At 40.6% G+C, this 19,577-nt stretch overlaps 1 protein-coding gene across 1 annotated transcript in view; it reads left to right on the top strand.

The window, feature by feature from the left end:
- Nucleotides 1-13,395: 13,395 nt before the first annotated feature.
- The window catches only part of ANKFN1 (ankyrin repeat and fibronectin type III domain containing 1), a 137,122-nt gene continuing 130,940 nt past the window's right edge, over nt 13,396-19,577 (top strand). The window contains exons 1-2 of the mRNA XM_044248626.1: nt 13,396-13,596; nt 16,309-16,519. Of these exons, the coding sequence (XP_044104561.1) occupies nt 13,411-13,596; nt 16,309-16,519 (397 nt within the window). The 5' untranslated portion in view covers nt 13,396-13,410. The remainder of the gene's footprint in view (nt 13,597-16,308; nt 16,520-19,577) is intronic.

Genomic DNA, 19,577 nt, shown 5'->3' with positions numbered 1-19,577 from the left:
CCTCTGAAGAGTGACATCCCAGACGTAACACAAGGAAAACAATTTCCCTGCCAGTTCTCCTCCTAGGATTCTGTATCTGTTTTGCCCATCCGGTATTTCATTCAACATTTGAGTCTCTTTTTCTTCTCCAGTTAAATTTAATACAGAAATGCAGAGAGTACTGTTGCTGTTGTTTTCTAGACAGTAATCTGGGTGCTCCCAGAATGATGCAGTATGTTACTAAAATTCCCAGCAGGAATCATATGGCCTATGAAAACAGTAACTGAGGAAAAGTTAATGCATTTTGTACTTCTTTTGTTAAATTTATTCCTCAGTATTTTAATCTTTTTAATGTCATGCGATAATAAAATTATTTTCTTCATTTCATTGTCTTAAATCAGAAGAATAGAAGAGTTATAAACAAAAGATAGACTTATATTGTCTTATATTTTTATTACCTTTTATATTTACCTCCATAGTTTCCTTACCAATGCTCTTTCTTTCCTTGTGTGGATTTTCCCTGGTGGTCTAGTGGTTAGGATTCGGCGATCTCTCTCCTTGTGTGGATTTGAGTCACTGTCTAGTATCCTTTCATTTTAGCCTGAAGGATTCCCTTTAATATTTCTCTCTCTTTTTTAAAGTTTTATTTATTTATTTTTAGAGGTGGGGGCAGAGGAAGAGGGAGAAAGAGAATCTCAAGCAGACCCTCCACTGAGCAAGAAGCCCAACATGGGGCTCAGTCTCACAATCCTGAGATCAAGAGTTAGATACTTGGGGCGCCTGGGTGGCTCAGTGGGTTAAGCCTCTGCCTTCTGCTCAGGTCATGATACCAGGGTCCTGGGATCAAGCCCCACATCGGGCTCTCTGCTCAGCAGGGAGCCTGCTTCCTCCTCTCTCTCTGACTGCCTCTCTGTCTGCTTGTGATCTCTAATAAATGAATAAATAAATCTTTAAAAAAAAGAGTTAGATACTTAAAAGACTGAGCCACCCAGTTGTCCCTCCCTTTAATATTTTTTTTTTTAAAGATTTTATTTATTTGACACAGAGTGAGAGAGAGAGAGATCCCAAGCAGGCAGAGAGAGAGGCAAAAGCAGGCTCACTGCTGAGCAAAGAGCTCGATGCGGGGCTTGATCCCAGGACCCTGAGATCATGACCTGGGCTGAAGGCAGAGGCTTAACCCACTGAGCCACCCAGGTGCCCCAGCTCCCTTTAATATTTCTTGTAGGAAAGGTCTGCTGTAAAATTCTGTTAGTATTTCTTTATCCATGAATGTCTTACTGTCACCTTCATTTTTGAAGAGTTGTTTTGCTGTATAGAGAAACTCTTATTTAAAAGTCTTATTTGACAGTCTTTGTTTTCGCATTTGGAATAGGTCATCCCACTTCCCTCTGGCCTCTATTGTTTTCTAGTGAAAAATCAGCTGTAATTCTTCCTGAGAATTTCTTGTACGTAATGTTATTTCTTTTTTTTTTTTTAATTATTTTTATTAACATGTAATGTATTATTTGCTCCAGGGGTACAGGTCAAAGGTCATCAGGCTTACACATTCCACAGCACTCACCATATCACATACCCTCCCCAATGTCCATAACCCGACCACCCTCTCCCTACCCACCTCCCTCCGGCAACCCTCAGTTTCTTTTGTGAGATTAAGAGTCTCTTGTGGTCTGTCTCCCTCCCGATCCCATCTTGTTTCATTTTTTCCTTCCCTACCCACCACAACCCACACTCTGCCTCTCAAATTCCTCATGTCAGGAAGATCATTTGATAATTGTCTTTTTCTGATTGACTTACTTTGCTAAGCACAATACCCTCTAGTTCCATCCACTACGTCACAAATAGCAAGATTTCATTTCTTTTGATGACTGCATAGTATTCCATTATGTATATATATACCACATCTTCTTTATCCATTCATCTGTTGATGGACATCTAGGTTCTTTCCATAGTTTGGCTATTGTGGACATTGCTGCTATAAACATTTGGGAGCAGGTGCCCCTTTGAGTCACTACATTTGTATCTTTAGGGTAAATACCCAGTAGTGCAATTGCTGGGTCGTAGGGTAGCTCTATTTTCAACTTTTTGAGGAACGTCCATGCTGTTTTCCAGAGTGGCTGCACCAGCTTGCATTCCCACCAACAGTGTAGGAGCGTTCCCCTTTCTCTGCATCCTCTCCAACATCTGTCATTTCCTGACTTGTTCATTTTAGCCATTCTGACTGGTGTGAGTTGGTATCTCATTGTGTTTTTGATTTGTATTTCACTGATGCCGAGTAATGTTGAGCACTTTTTCATGTGTCTGTTGGTGATTTGGATGTCTTCTTTGCAGAAATGTCTGTTCATGTCCTCTGCTCATTTTTTGATTGGATTATTTGTTTCTTGGGTGTTGGGTTTGGTAAGTTCTTTACAGATTTTGGATACTAGCCCTTTATCTGATATGTCATTTGCAAATATCTTCTCCCATTCTGGTTGCCTTTTGGTTTTGTAGACTGTTTCCTTTGCTGTGAAAAATCTCTTTATTTTTTTTTCCAATTTATTTATTTTCAGAAAAACAGTATTCATTATTTTTTCACCACACCCAGTGCTCCATGCAAGCCGTGCCCTCTATAATACCCACCACCTGGTACCCCAACCTCCCACACCCCCGCCACTTCAAACCCCTCAGACTGTTTTTCAGAGTCCATAGTCTCTCATGGTTCACCTCCCCTTCCAATTTACCCAAATTCCCTACTCCTCTCTAATGCCCCTTGTCCTCCATGCTATTTGTTATGCTCTACAAATAAGTGAAACCATATGATAATTGACTCTCTCTTCTTGACTTATTTCACTCAGCATAATCTCCATCAGAAAGGATGAATACCCAACTTTTGTAGCAACATGGACGGGACTGGAAGAGATTATGCTGAGTGAAAATCTCTTTATCTTGATGAAGTCCCAATAGTTCATTTTTGCCCTTGCTTCCCGTTGCCTTTGTCAGTGTTCCCAGGAAGAAGCTGCTGCAGCTGAGGTTGAGAGGTTGCGCCTGTGTTCTCCTCAAGGATTTTGATGGATTCCTGTCTCACATTGAGGTCTTTATCCATTTTGAGTCTGTTTTTGTGTGTGGTGTAAGGAAATGGTCCAGTTTCATTCTTCTGCATTTGGCTGTCCCATTTTCCCATCACCATTTGTTGAAGAGATTGTCTTCTTTCCATTGGACATTCTTTCTTGCTTTGTCAAAGATTAATTGACCCTAGAGTTGAGAGTCTATTCCTGGGCTCTCTGTTCTCTTCCAATGACTATGTGCCTGGTTTTGTGCCAGTACCATACTGTCTTGATGATGACAGCTTTGTAATAGAGTTTGATGTCTGGAATTGTGATGCCACCAACGTTGGCTTTCTTTTCCAACATCCCTCTGGCTATATGGGGTCTTTCCTGGCTCCATATAAATTTTAGAATTATTTTTCTCATTTCTTTGAGAAAATTGGTATTTTGATACGGATTCCATTAAATGTTTAGATTGCTTTAGGTAACATAGACATTTTCACAGTATTTGTTCTTCCAATCCATAAGCATGGAATGTTTTTTCATTTCTTTGTGTCTCCCTCAGTTTTTTTCATGAGTACTTTATAGTTTTCTGAGTATAGATTCTTTGCCTCTTTGGTTAGGTTTGTTCCTAGGTAGCTAATGGTTTAGAGTAGTACCATTGTAAATGGGATTGACTCCTTAATTTCTCTTTCTTCTGTCTTGCTGTTGGTATATAGAAATGCAACTGATTTCTGTGCATTGATTTTATATCATGACATGTTACTGAATTCCTGTATGAGTTCTAGCAGTTTTGCTGTGGAGTCTTTTGGACTGATACATACAGTATCATATCATCTGTAAAGAGTGAGAGTTTGACTTCTTCTTTGCTGATTCGGATGCCTTTTATTTCTTTTTGTTGTCTGGTTGCTGAGGGTAGAACTTCTAGTAATACCATTTTGAACTGAACATCCAAAATTTTGAATAGCAGTGGTGATAGTGGACATCCCTGCCATCTTTCTGACCTTAGGGGTAAAGCTCCCAGTTCTTCCCTCTTGAGAATGATATTCACTGTGGGTTTTTCATAGATGGCTTTGATGACACTTTCCCTACACTTTGAAGAGTTTTGATCAAGAAAGAGTGCTGTACTTTGTCAAATGCTTTTTTGACATTTTGACATTGAGAGTATCATATGGTTCTTATTCTTTCTTTTATTAATGTATTGTATCACATTGATTCATGTGCGGATGTTGAGCCAACTTTGCAGCCCAGGAATAAATCCCACTTGGTCATGGTGAATAATCCTTTTAATGTTCCATGTGCACTAGAGAAGAATGTGTATTCTGTTGTTTTGGGATGGAATGTTCTGAATATATCCGTGATGTCCATCTGGCCCAGTGTGTCATTTAAGGCCTTTATTTCCTTGTTTATCTTTTGCTTGGATGATCTGTCCATATCAGGGAGGGGGGGTGTTAAAGTCCCCTACTATTATTGTGTTATTGTCTGTGTGTTTGATTTTGTTATTAATTGGCTCCTCCCATGTTAGGGGCATAGATATTTTTATTAGTGTTATTGTTTTTGTTATTTGTTATTGTTAGCCATTCTTGTTGGACAGACCCTTTAAGTATGACATAGTGTCCTTCCTCAACTCTTATTATAGTCTTTGGCTTAAAATCTAATTTATCTGATATAAGAATTGCCACCCCAGCTTTCTTTTGATGTCCATTAGCATGGTAAATTGTTTTCCACCCCCTAACTTTAAATCTGAAGGTGTCTAAAATGAGTTTCTTGTAGATAGCATTTTGATGGGTTTTGGTTTTTTATCCATTCTGATACCCTGTGTCTTTTGAGTGGGGTATTTAGCCTATTCACATTCAGAGTAACTATTGAAAGATATGAATTTAGTACCATTGTATTGCCTGTAAGGTGACTGTTACTGTATATTGTCTCTGTTCCTTTTGGATCTACTACTTTTAAGCTCTCTCTTTGCTTAGAGGATCCTTTCAATATTTCCTGTAGGGCTGGTTTGGTGTTTGCAAATTCTTTTAATTTTTGTTTGTCCAGGAAGGTTTTTATCTCTCTTTCTATTTCCAGTGATAGCCTAGCTGGAATAGTATTCTTAGCTGCATGTTTTTCTCATTTAGTGCTCTGAATATATCATTCCAGTTCTTTCTGGCCTGCCAGGTCTCTGTGGATAAGTCTGCGGCCAGTCTTAACATTTCTACCATTGTATGTTACACACCTCTTGTCCCAAGCTGCTTTCAGGATTTTCTCTTTGTCACTAAGACTTGTAAGTTTTACTATTAGATGGTGGGGTGTAGACCTATTTTTATTGATTTTGACGGGGTTTCTCTGTGCCTCCTGGATTTTGATGCTTGTTCCCTTTGCCATATTAGGGAAATTCTCTACTGTAATTTGCTCCAATATAATTCACTCCAGTATACCTTTTGCCCCTCTCTTTCTTCTTCTTCTGGGATCCCAATTATTCTAATATTGTTTTATCTTATGGTATCACTTATCTCTTGAATGATTCAGTAGTTACCATTGTGTTTCTTTGGACACAAAGTAATAATGGACCACTTATCCCCTTGTGGTCCAGTAGTTGTTTGTCTCTCTTTTGCTCAGCTTCTTTGCTCTCCATCATTTGGTCTTCTATACCATGAATTCTCTCTTCTGCCTCATTTACCCTACCAGTAAGAGCCTCCATTTTTTATTGTACCTCATTAATAGCTTTTTAAATTTCAACTTGGTTAGATTTTAGTTCTTTTATTTCTCCAGAAAGGGATTTTATTTCTCCAGAAAGGGTTTCTCTAATATCTTCCATGCCTTTTTCAAGCCCAGCTAGTACCTTGAGAATCATCATTCTGAACTCTAGTTCTGACATAGTACCAATGTCCATGATTAGCTCCCTAGCTATCAGTACTGCCTCTTGTTCTTTTTTTTGTGGTGAGTTTTTCTGCCTTGTCATTTTATCCAGATAAGAATATATGAACAAGAGAATAAAATGCTAAAAGGGGGGCAAAGACCCCAGAAAAATATATGCCAGCCAAATCAGAAGAGATCTAAAACTGGGGGAAGAAAAAAGGGGGAAAAAAGAAATAAAAATGAAATAATAAAATAAATAAACATATATTTATTTATATATTTATTTATGTATTTTTATTTCTATATGAATATTATAATATTTGTTATTATATGTTATAAATAATATTATACACACACACACACACACACATATATATATATATTAGACTGGTGAATAGAACAGAACCACCCACTTAATTTTGGGTGTATTTTGGTGTTTTAGAAGAAACTACCTCCCAAAACTTGAAAGAAAAACTTATGTATATACAAAAATAAGGGGTAAACATGATGAAGGGATGGAATATGACTATAAAGATGAAAATTTTAAAAAATTCTAAAAGAATTGATAAGTTGGTTGAAAAAAAAAAGAGGAGAGAATGTGCTCAGGCTGGAGACTAGAACAAAGCTATGTGCTCTGGGTATATTTAGGGTACATTTTGATCTATTAGAAGAAATTGTATACCAAAATTTTTTAGAAAGAAAAACCTATATGTATACAACAAATAAGGTTAAATACAATGAAGGGATAAAATATGACTATAACAATGAAGGTTTAACGAAATTTTTTTTTTAGGAAGCTATTGTTAAGATAAATTAGTTAAAAAACATTAAAAGAGGAAAGAGGAAAAGTTGAAAAAAAATAGAATAAGAAAAAAAATTTAAAAAAATTAAGATTTGCAAGACTAAAGGATCATGGGGGAAAATCCATGAATTCTATGTGATGCTTTCCCCTAGCTCTAGAGTTGCATAGTTCTCATTGATTGGTGAACTTGGTCTTGGCTGGATATTCTTGCTGATCTCCTGGGGATGGGCCTATTGCAGTGATTCTCAAATGTCTTTGCCTGAGGTGGAATTGCAGTACCCTTGCCAGGGACTGGGCTGAGTAATCTGCTCAAGTTCGCTCTCACAGCTTTTGTTCCCTGAACACTTTCCGTACCACTTTGGAGGACAGGAATGAAAATGGCAGCCTCTCAATCTCTGGCCCAGAGGAGCCGAGCCTCAGGGCCCCACTCTTCAGTGCACCTTCAGAGATAAGCAATCACTCCTGTCTCCCTGATCTCCGGCCGCACTCCGAGCTCACCTGGCCTGTGACAGGACATTTCTGTCTCTGGCGCATGGCCCTGTTAGGAGTCTCCAAACCCAGCAGATTCTTGCCGCACAGCTCCTCCCAGAGGAAGAAGGAGAGTCTCCCCGGATCTGCCACTTGTGGGGTCCATGCTCAAAGGAGCGGTGGCCCACCTGTGCCTTGGATCACAGTTTAAGGTAACTCCGAGTTGAGAGCCCATTCCTCAGCTCTGTCTCTGGAGTCGGCTTCCCCACTCCGATACCTGGGAGCTCTGCCACACTCAGACACCCCCAATCTTTCTGTGACCCCACAGGTCCTGAGACCACACTATCTCCATGAGGGCTCCACCCCCACTTAGCCTTTGGAGTGATGTCCCTTAGTGGAGCAGACTTCTAAAAGTTTGGATTTTGTACTCCTTTGCTCCACTGCTTGCCAGGAGTTGGCCTCTCCCCCAACAGTCTATCTTCCCATCACTTTGGATTCACTTCTCAGCACGTCCTACCTTTTAGAAAGTGGTCGATTTTCTGTTCCTAGAATTGCTGCTCTTCTTCTCTTCTATCTCCTGTTGAGTTTGTAGGTGTTCAGAATGGTTTGTTACCTATGTAGCTGAACTCCTGGGATCTGATGTCATTTCAGTCCGCTACTCCTCCACCATCTTGCCTCTCACCGTAATATTATTTCTTGTTTTTAGAATTTTCCCTTTGTTTTAACTTTTGGTGGTTTAATTATGATGTGTCTAGCTGTGAATCTCTTTGAATGCATATTACTTGGTGTTCATTGAGCCTCTTGGATGTGTAAGTTAATGCATCTCATCAATTTGGGAAAGTTTACGACCATTATTTCTTCAAATATTCTTTCTCTCCCCATCTTTCTCCTCCATAAACTCCTATTACGTGTATGTTGGTAGACTTGGTAGTGTTCCACACTTCTCTGAGACTGTTCATTTTTCATGTTTTTCTCTTTTTGCTCCTTAAACTGGATAATCTTAATTGACCTATCTTCAACTTTGCTGATTCTGCCTTCTTCCTATTCAAATCTGATATTGAGCTTGTCTAGTGAATTTTTCATTTCAGTTCTATGTTTCAACTTCATAATATTTATTTGGTGCTGGATTTGTTTTATAAATTCTACCTCTTTACTGGTATTCTCTTATTTACTGAGATATTATTCTCATAGTTCTTTATTTCTTTAGAGATGGTTTCCTTTGGTATCATATTTAGAATTTTTGTCTAATAAGTAATATTCAGACTTCTTCAGGGTAGTGTTTATTGATTGCTTTATTTCCTGTGAATGGGACATATTTTTGTTTGTTTTGTGTATGGCTCATATTTTTCTTGTTAAAAACTAGGCATCTTAAATAATAAAATGTCACCACTCTAGAAATCAGATTATCCCACCTCCTAGGGTTTATTGTTTAGTGATTTTTCAGAATTAAATGTGAAGTCTGTATTCTTTGTCACTTCAGTGGCTCCTGAAGTCTCTACTTGGTTAGCTTAGTGATCAGCTAATGAGTAAACAACAATTTTCTTAAATGCCTGAGACTAGTAAGTCTTCCAGTCTTTACAGAAGGGCTCCGTGCACATGCTGGGGCATACTCAACCTGGCAGTTGACAGGCCTGCCTTACTCTTCACTTCCTGCTTGCACACAGCCTCAACATCAGACAGAAATAAGAGCTTGGGACCTTTTCAGGTATTTTATGAGAATGGCCCAGTGCTGGGCATACATATGGTCTGATAGATCCCTGGCAATGTGTCAGAGCTTTTCAAAGTCCTTCATGGACATCTCATTTCCTTTTAAGTTTCTTGGTTGGTCTATTGTTTGCCCCACCTTTTAACTACCACCTCGAGCAGCTGCGATGATTAAACAATTGCAAACGTTTGTTTTTGACAAGATTCCTTAGAGGAGAAGGTTATGTGCACTTTGTGAACTCTGAGGCAGGTCAAATAAAGAATAATCTTTGAGTGGGGTCTTCCAGGGAACCACCAGTCAGGTCAAATAATGATCATTCTCTCAAAATGACATTTTGAAGGAGCTCTGTCACCATTCTTCACCATCCAGTGGCTGCCCAGTTACTGTTTTGTGTGTGTGTGTGTGTGTGTGTGTTTTGTTTTGTTTTGTTTTTATCATCAATATACATTGATGGTCTTCAAGGCTATCACAGAGTTGAAGAAAATAGGAACTGAGCAAGTTAAAAATGCCACAAAGCTCACTGTTCTTACAAAATTAGCCACTATTCTCAAAGAAACACTTCTTGGATTGCTGCAGACCTTTGGTTAATTTCCACAGTTCTGAGAAAGTTAATTTTGACAATTCCTGCTAGTGTTCTTACTGCTTTTATGGAGGAGTGATTTTTTGAGGTCATTACTTTGCCATTCCCACTCTCATGCTATTCTTTTATTTTTAATTTTTCTGTGAAATAAACAGTTCTGTGAAATGTTTATTTAGGTGCATCACTTCTAATCTCAGTTAGAGGGGTAACTGGGTGGTTCAGCCAGTTAAGTGGCTGACTCTTGATTTCAGCTCAGGTCTTGATCTCAGGGTTGTGAGCTCAAGCCTCATGTTGGGCTCCATGCTGGGCATGGAGACTACTTAAAGAAAAAAAAAAAACTCAGTTGGAAAGTTTTGTCTTTTATTAGGAAATTAATCCATTTGGGTATATTGTGTTCACAGATATATTCAGTCTTATTGTTACTACTTCATTTTACATTTCTATTTATCATGTTTTCTTATTTTGTGTTTTTATATTTTTTAATTTTTTAGGCTTATCTTTATTCCTCTCTTTCTGCTAATAGTTTGAAGTTCAACTTTCTGTTTTACTAAAAGTTACTGTAAACATCCATATAAAAATATCTAAACTTACATTTTTCTATCAAAATAAAACTAAATAGTATAATAAGTACATAAAGTCATATCTTAAAACAATGTTTAAAACAAATGAGAAAACTATTTAAATTACTACAATGTACTCTAGTGTCTTCCCTTCTTTGGGAAGAAGACTGAGGTAATCTTAACATTTGCTACTATATATTGTGCGGCTCTTAGCATTAAACAGGATGCATGCTTTCATTTGTTAATTCATTTAATCTTTACAACTCTGCAAGAACTCTCCTTATTATGATGAAACAAACTCTGAGAATTTAAATAAATTTCCTAGAGCCACTTAGATCATAGATAACAATATTATGATCCAAGGTTGGGTCTGCCAAATTCCAGAGCCAAAGCTACACTGCTGCTCAAAGGTTTACCCCTTTCTATGAGGGTAAAAATTTAAGAGTACAGTTAGTTGGGAGGAGTGTGTATGTTTATGAGAACAAATAATACAAAGTGTCTTTCTCAATACCTTTCATCAGACAAAATTTTGAATATAGAGGGAGGAAAAGAAAATATAATGACAGATGAAATCTAGAAGAATAGAAACATGCTGAAAGATGGCCAGGAAGGAAGGGACAGCTGGGGCAGTATGAGAAGGAAGTCAAAGAGACAGAGAAAGTCAACCTATTTTGACTGAAGGGAACAGATGGGAGATGAGCAAAGACAAAAGGGGCCATGTGGGTAGGTGTCATCAGTTAAAGGGCAAGTAACTGGAATTTGATCAATCGACAAGAATTTATTTACTGGACTCCTGGGCACTATGTGAGATACAAAAGAATGTAGAGTTATTTTGGGAATGATAATGATGTAGACAAGACAGATGGCTTTAACCTGGGGCATTAACACTGAAGGAAAAGGCTAGAGACAGAAGGCAGAAAGAAAGAGGTTAAGGCAATCTCCATGTGAGCCAGCTTGCATATCAATCTGGAATTTCGGTGGGAAGAGCAAGATATAGAGGAAATGCTGTAATTGCTATTGAATCAAAGTTAAAGGATCTATAGGTGGAACAAGAAAGATGCCAAATCACCTACCCCCTCTATTTCTGCTTTTGTGCAAATTAAAAGATTATTAAAAAATGGAAATATGCCCATATGTACATACACACTACAGATAGTGCTTTAAGTCATCCTTCCAAATGTAAATATGGCCATTTAGCTAAGACTGGGTGGGGCCTGGTACATGTGACTACAACTGAATAGGTCTGACGACCTCAGAAGGTACTAGGAAGTCTTTTTGTGTTGGAGGAGATTGCAAGCAAGACTTAAAAGGTGCCTAAAGACACTCAACAATGTAAGGAGGACAGCTTTCCATTTGTTAAAGTGAAAGTAAGTCAAGGTTAGTTGGCACCAGATGGAACCCAATTCAGAAGCTTGAGGAGGAAATGAGCTTTCTGAGTAGTCCCTTAATATATTATTTGTCATAGACTCTCATATGAGCATTCGTTTATTCTAAAGTATGTATTGAACATCTACTGTTAACAAAAATGGTAGCTGCCATGAGTTTCCCTATATTCTAAGCTCTCTACATGCATTATCTCATCAAATACTCATAACTGTATATGATGTTAGTATTTTCCCCATTTTATAAATGAGAAAAATAAGAGTCAGATGTGTTAAATGACTCATCCAAAATCACTTAGTCAGTAGCTGGAAGAGAAGCAATTCATAGCCTAATCGGTATTGTATTTCTTGTACTTCAAGTCAGACATATTTTAGGTATAAAAATTAGGGGCACCTTGGTGGCTTAGTGGGTTAAAGATTCTGCCTTCAGCTCAGGTCATGATCCCAGGGTTCTGGGATCGAGCCCCACGTCGGGCTCTCTGCTCCGCGGGGAGCCTGCTTCGAGCCTGCTTCCTCCTCTCTCTCTGCTTGCCTCTCTGCCTACTTGTGATCTCAGTCTATCAAATAAATAAAATCTTTAAAAAAAATTAATACTTGGCAGTTCTCGTTCTTGAGAAGCATACAGACTAGCTAGGAGACAGAATGCCAAACAGCTGTAATACAATAACATATTTTCTGTAAGAGGCATGTACTAAGTGAGTGAGTAAAGTAACACACAAATTTGCCTGTGGCTGTCAGAGATCACTTGAGCATAGACTTTAAGTATCAGCAATCGTTTCCTAGGTGATGAAAGCACAGATGGAATTCTAGTACAGGCAAAAGCAGTTCAAACAAGCACCCAGAGGTAGGAAAGAGTTTGTACTGTTTAAGAAACCCTAAAGAGATCAGAAAGACTGAAACATAAAACATAGAGGAACAGTAAGAGATGAAGCTGGAGAGGCAAGCACCTGTATGTGAGGCTAAAGAATTTAGAATGTATCCTGTAGAAGTTGGGAGAGCTTTGAAGTCAATCCTGTGAAGAGTTGGGTTGATAAAAGAGGTTCTACGTGATATTGTATCAGGGGATCCATAAGCCTTTGAAAAGTCAAGGACTGGAGATGACCTCTGAGGGGCACAGCTAACTAGCAATGGCAGGATTAAAAATGGAAAGCTCCACTGGAGATTCAAGGGGAGGTGGTGGGAAGACAACAGCATGCTCCAGAGAGACCTGGTCCCTGTGTACCAGAGGCTCCCCTGGGGTGGAGACACTTGGCACATAACTCCCTCAGCCATTTTTTTTCATTCATGCGTTTGCTCATCCAATGCACAGATGTGCACAGCCATAGCCTCAGTAGCTTCAATATTTCAGTACTAATACCCAACTTAATGGTGGATAACTTTTGAAATGGCATGGCTGATCTGGAAATTGACTCCAAGGATGACATTTGTGAGGACCTGTGTAGAGATTTGTGGAACAGCAGTCAGGTACAGCTTGGAGAACACCAGTTAAGAGTGCCCTGGAGGACACTGTCTGGGGTATCTGAGGTGAGCAGAGAGGGACCTTTGGGTATAAATCCCTCAAACTTCTGAGCACTGAGGTAGCTTACCAAATCTCAGAGAGGCACAACTTAACACTTCAAGAGAAGGGGTATGTGCAGGAACAACCACACCCAACAGAGGGCAGCATCTAAAAGGAGGTAGGTAGAAAGATGCCAGTTAAATACACCCAAGAGAAACTGAACAGAACCCATGGATTATAGATTTGAGACACTTCTTCCCATTGGGATAAAAACTGAAAGACTTGAGTAGAGGCTCCTGTCATATATGTTAACATAGTAAATGGATGTTGTCATTTCATTCTTGCCCCCAGTTAGCTATATGGCCATAAACAAGCTGCTTGCCTCCCTGGGTTTAGCTTTCTTATCTATAACGTAAATAAGCTGGACCTCTTCAAGATCCCTTCCAGCTACAGTATTTTATTAGGATTCCAGATGGCTACTGGTGATGATAAAATCCTTTGTCAACTTATAATTATCTTGTGTAAATGATACCACATCAGATTTTTCTCCTCTTAGGAACTACCGTGTGAAAATGACTCAACAAATGCAGAACCTACATCTTTCTCAGTCGAAGAAACATAGTGCCCCATCGTCTCCCAATGCCGCCAAACGCCTGTACAGAAACCTCTCTGAGAAACTGAAGGGGAGTCACTCTTCATTTGACGAGGCCTATTTTCGAACAAGAACAGACCGGCTGAGCCTCAGAAAGACCTCAGTGGTAATAACACTGTGTTTTTATTCTTGTCTCTGCTTGATCGGTGCAGTTGTGTTTGAGTTCGGGGAGATTCTAAGATGCTCCACATTCACTTCAGAACCTGCATTTACAGTTTTAGAAGTGCTCAGAGTGTGGGAAGGCCGGACCTGCGCATGTCTGTGCTGTGAGCTAAAACTGGATTGTGCGAGTTTTCCTCTCTTTTTCTTAATTTCTTGCCCTTTCTTTTCTCTTAGTTTTTCTTTCTCTAATGTATCAAAGAAACAACAACAAAATGGCAGTGTGACAAATGGGAGCATGAATTAAATAGGCTTTCTGAGAGCCCCGGTGTTCATTCAGATATCGAATGAACAATGGACATTTCATTTACTTATTTATAATGTATGGCCCATATGCTTTTCCAGAGGCATTCAAAATAGAATCTAGGCAAAAAATGTGTGAAGGTATTATGTAATGGGAAATAAAGTGGTAGAGAGGGAGATAGTGAGCGAGGAAAGAGGGGAGGAAGGAAGGAGTGGGGGAAAAAACCTAGAAAACAATGGGGATAGAAAGAGAAATAGATATACTAAAATCCTAGGCAAATATAGTACCTAAAACTTAAACCATGACATTTCTCTCTGAGCCTCTAGTCAGTCAAAGCAGAAAGGGAAGCCCAGTTACAGCATCCCATTAGCTAGTAACTGAAAGTATACCAGTCTACCAGAAGAAATGAGTGTTTTTCTGTTGCCAAGTCCTCTGGCCTTTATAAGATGCCACAGTGAATTGTGTGATAGAGAAGGAAGGTCAGTATTGGTGATGTTATAGACATTGGCATGGAGTAGTCTCTGACACCGACCTTGGTAAAAGCTGAGGGCATAATATTACCATGATTGGCAAGGGCGTTTCTGCAGAGGGTAATGGCACCACTTGTTTGAGCTTAACACAGAAATGAGCCCTAGCCTTTCCAGGGAGAAGCATGCCACGGCTTGCCAACAAAAGCATGGAGGAGGAAATGACTCGAGAGTGAGAGCAAATATGGCGCATGAGAAATTAGGCATGCTAAGGATCACATACAAATACACAACTGTGGACGGAGCAGCATTGCTAACTTTGTTGTCTCTGTTTTCTCATGTGTTATCTCATTTCAAGCTCATCTTCTGGGAGGGCTTGGATGTGGCTGAGTTACGGCCGCAGCAGCAGAGGCTCTTCCATTTGGCAGCCTATAGACAAAACACTTTTCCATTCAGCAGACTGTCCTGTAGCAAAGAGAGCTGCATACCCAAAATAGTTTATCCCTTGGGACCCCATTGTCAAAACATGTATTTGCATAACAGTGCTGTATTTCTCTCAAATTTCAATCATGTGTCATGGGCTCAGTTAGGCTGACCTGCAGCCTTCGATGGAGATCATTGATTTTTGGTGATACTAAAAATAAACCCTACCAACTTAAATATTTGGTCACTGAAGACCTTGCATGATTTAATCAGGTGATTAAACCTGTGCTATGTCAGGACCAATGGTATTTCAACATTTTTAAAGAGCAAACAACTCCCGGAGAAGATACCAGATAGATGGGTAAATAGTGTATGTGTTGCTCTTCTCCCTTGAGCTGCAAAAATACATATTTGAGAGAATTCCAGAACTTTTCTCCTTTGTTTACCGTGAATCTCTGATAGAGCTTTTCAATGTAACCCTATTGTCCTTAGCTATTATGGTTCTATAGGTGATTTGCATCCTATGAATATTCAACTTTGGCCCTCTCAGCACCATAGGCCACCCAGGCACTGAAACCCTCTCTGGACACCACCTCTTGAGCTCTTCCCTTGAGGGCTCAGAAGTGCCAGGTGTTCAGCGATTAGGGCTTTGGGCTGACAAAGTGCAGAGGTTAGTACAGAGGAACCTAGGAACTGGGGAGCTGGCCTGCAGGCAATGAGAGCTATTTGAGGTTGCAGAAAGGAAGGGATATGTAACATCATCAACTTCAGTGGGATTATTCTTGTGTCAGTATAGAGCATGGGCTGGAAGACCTTAGGACGAGCAATGAGCAGGTCACTGCCATCATCCAGGCAAGGGATGACAATGGTCTGGGTCTGAGTGATAGTGGGGACCTGGGGATGGGGAGGGAAGGCAATGAGTCAGAGAGAAAGCGTGCTCTCAGTGGCCATCCAGTCACCATTTCAGCAACTGGTGTTGCATTTATCTATGCCAGATTTTCCAGAACTGTATTCTGTAGAGGCCTGTTCCAGGGGCAGTTAAAACAAATGCAATGGGGGAAAAAAAAACAAAACATGTTTCCCATCTATTGGAGAGTCATAACTGCATAACTTCATGTTAGAATTACTAAGGCTCTGAGAGGTCTTACAGTAAAATAATGAGATAAGGCAGCTTAACCCAGTATGCACCAAATTTATATGACTGCGTGCTGCATTCTTCACAGAACACCTCGTAATGACCTATCAGACAGTACTGTACAGACTGCTCACGAGGAAAGCTGATGTTGGCTCTGAGCTGTAGACCAGGTATGCTGTACGGTGTGGTCTCAGTGCATCTAAATGTGGAGATCCATTCAGAGCCCATTTGAAGGAAGGAGGATTCCAGCTGCATTCAACAAGTCACGTGTGTTGGGATAAATGGCAGTCATAAGTGGGGATGCAGGCGCTGGCATCAGAACAGCTAAGCCACAAAGGCAAGCTGGCCGAGGAAAGTGTGCTCACCTGCATATATGCTCTTGCCCTCCAGAACTTCCAGGGCAATGAAGCCATGTTCGAAGCAGTCGAGCAGCAGGACATAGATGCTGTGCAGATGCTCCTGTATCAGTACACACCAGAGGAACTAGATCTCAACACACCTAACAGTGAGGGGCTGACGCCTCTGGATATCGCCATCATGACCAACAACGTGCCCATCGCCAGGATTCTTCTAAGGACAGGGGCCCGAGAAAGTCCACACTGTAAGTAAGCCTGGGAATGAAACCATGTACTGTTAAGTCTAGACCCAGCTTCTTGCCACCAAAATAGCCATTGCTAGCATTTAGAGCAGGAATAGTTGACGAAACAGGCTCTGAATTCCTCTACATGTTCTCATGGACTTTCATGCATACAGTGATAGTGTTTAATCAGCCTAGGCATCGAGTTACATTCTAAACAGAATACACTGAGTGGAATTAAAAGGGAACCCAGAAAGAACTTCCTCCTAAGAATTTAGCCCAAGTTTAAAATACGTGAAACACACCAAGTGAGGCTAGAGAATAGGAAGTGTACCTAGAAAAAGTTTAAGTATGCATGTGCAATGGTCCTGTGTCCATGGGCATTATGCTGGCTGCATTTAGTCACTCATTCATTCAACAAACACTGAGGACAGGACACTGTTCTAGATACCAGGAAGGACATGGTGAGCAAGATAAAGTCCCTGTTATCATAGAACTTAGACAGTAGTGGAGGACACTTCCAATAAGTGAGTAAATAGATCAATTAAATTATAAACTCAAATAGTGAAGAATGCTATGAAGAAAAGAAAGTAAGTGAGTGGCTAGAGATTGATGGAGTGGGGACTATTCTAAATAGGGTTGGGCAAGAAAAGCTTTTCTGATGTAATAATGTCTGAGCCTGGTCCTACATGATATCAGGAAATGAGCCATGAGGAGATATGGGGTCAGATTCCAGAGCAGCAAATAGAAAGGTGTCAAGGCAGGCAGGAACGAGAGTGCCATGTTCAAAGAACAAGGCCAGTGTGGCCACAGCACATCAATCAGGGGCAGAGTGATCACCGAGGAAGAGCACTTGGCTCTTGCAGGCTAGGGCAAGATGCTGACATTGATTTTAAATGTTGGGGGGAGACAGAGCAGCTGAAGCACATGAATGACATATTCTGCTTTACATTTTAAAAGATCACTGCCGTGCTCTGTGGGGCATAGACAGGGGTGGGGCAACTCTGGAGCGGGGAAGACCAGTTAGGAGGCCAGGAGACAGACGCGGTGGCTTGAACTGGCATGGTAGTGACACTGATGGTGAGCAGGGGCGGAATTCTGGATGTATCTTTGAACAGTTTTATTGAGATATAATTCCTGTGCCTGTAATTCATCCATTTCAAATGTACAGTTCAGTGGGTTTTGGTATATGCACCATGTGCAATGATGACTACAGTCAGTTTTAGGCCATTTTCATCACTCATACCCTCTCACTCCTCAGCCCTAGGCAGACACTAATCTACTTCTTCTTCCTATAGATTCGCCCATTCAGGACATTTCATGTAAGTGGAATCATATAATGTGTGGTCTTTCGGGACTGGCTTCTTTCTGGGTGTATGCTGAAGTAGAGCTGATAGTACTTGGCCAAAGGGAGCTGCTCTGGGGCCAACGACAGAGCTGGCCCCGGAGTGGACAGGACAAAGTCGCGGAGCCCTCAGCCCGTGCCAGGCACTATTCTGAGCACTTTACATGCATTCACTCCTTTAAGCCTCACGGCAACATTCTGAGGTAGGCACTCGCATTCCCCTTGGTGCAAACTCTCTGACCCAATGACCACAATGGCTCTGAGCCATAGTTTTTATGTTTCCTAAAAGAAAAAAGTAAACTCATCAAACTGTTACTCTCACTAATACTGATTCACTTACTTCCAAGTGGTGAGACCCAAAAGGCTGAAAGAGAAGCAAGCAAATATATAATTAGAGGCCACATCTCTGCTCCGAAATTTCACAAACCCCCACCACCCAAAGACTAGGTACAGAGGCAGATCCTTGTATCAGAAAACTCTTTATTTTAAAAATGCTGAACTCACCCCATCCATGTCGACCAGAGTGAGGATTTGGGTTCAGTAGGATTGGGGCTTTTCATCAGAGCTCCATCGTCAAAGTGCCCCTTCTTTCTCATGGAACGGGAGGCTCGGAGGGGTGGGCAAATAGAGATGGAAGGAACCGGAAAATCTTCTTTGCTACCTTCCAACTTATGTTGCAATAATATCTGTCCCAAAGATCCAGCAAGAGAGTGGTGGAGAGAGAATCAGAGGGCCTGAACACAGAGAATGCAGACTGAGCCCCATTCTGTAGGAACAAGGAAACCATTCATCCAGATGTTGCCTGCACTGTGCTGGATGAAACATTAGTCCCACTTACCTGAGACGTTACAAAGAACTCTGCATTTTCCGTGAAACCAGTGAGACTCCCAATCTCCCCAAGTCCCTTGTGCATAATTAAATCTTCATAAAAGAGCCCACGTCCTAAATATCTAGTTAAACCAAAAAGTAAATTCATTCAAAAGGTCCCTGGTTTTTCTCATTCCCTCTGGCATGATAAGCACATGCATCATGACAGAGTTGTAAAGGAAGGTGAGAGATAAACCCAGGTTTTAGCCTACAGGAAATATGACACCTAAGTCACCTTGGCCACCCAAGAAGTCAAAGAGATTGTACCCTGTGTGGACTCCCACATGCGTAAAGGTGGCAAAAGAATATTGATTGAGTAGCTGTGAAGCATCGTCTCTGGTTTTCACAGTAGCACAGATTCTGAGAGGTTAAGTGAATAACCAAAGGTCACACATCTGGCAAGTGAATAGGGATGTCAAGGACTCAAACCCAGGTCTGTGGGACACTCATGCCTGGGATCCCTCTATGCGAACTTACTGCCTTTTCAAATAATCAACATGGAGGGCTGTGGTCACTAGGCCCTTCCATCTTTCCCTTTGTGCCATTTGCTAAAATCCTATGGTGTATTTCTTTGCTCTGTTCTATACACTATACACTAAGGTGCCATGCCTGTTGGAGAGAAGCATGATAGAAAAGCACAATCTGTTTTCAGGGATGTTTAATTCACATTATATATCAAGTACAAGAAGAAGAGAATTGCTTCTGTGCATGAATGTGAGCCAGCCCAGGAGAAAAACCATGGTCCACCAGCCAGAACAAGATAAGCAAACACCTGCTGCAAATTGCTCCCCAGAAGTTGCAGAGGCAGGATATAAGAGAAGAAAAATAACAGTGAGGCCTTATGTTCGTAGAGCTTTTTACACATTGTAC

The sequence above is a fragment of the Neovison vison genome, chromosome 5 (assembly GCF_020171115.1).
Source record: "Neovison vison isolate M4711 chromosome 5, ASM_NN_V1, whole genome shotgun sequence".
Classification (NCBI taxonomy): Eukaryota; Metazoa; Chordata; class Mammalia; order Carnivora; family Mustelidae; genus Neogale; species Neogale vison.
This window is presented reverse-complemented; position numbering and strand designations above follow the sequence as displayed.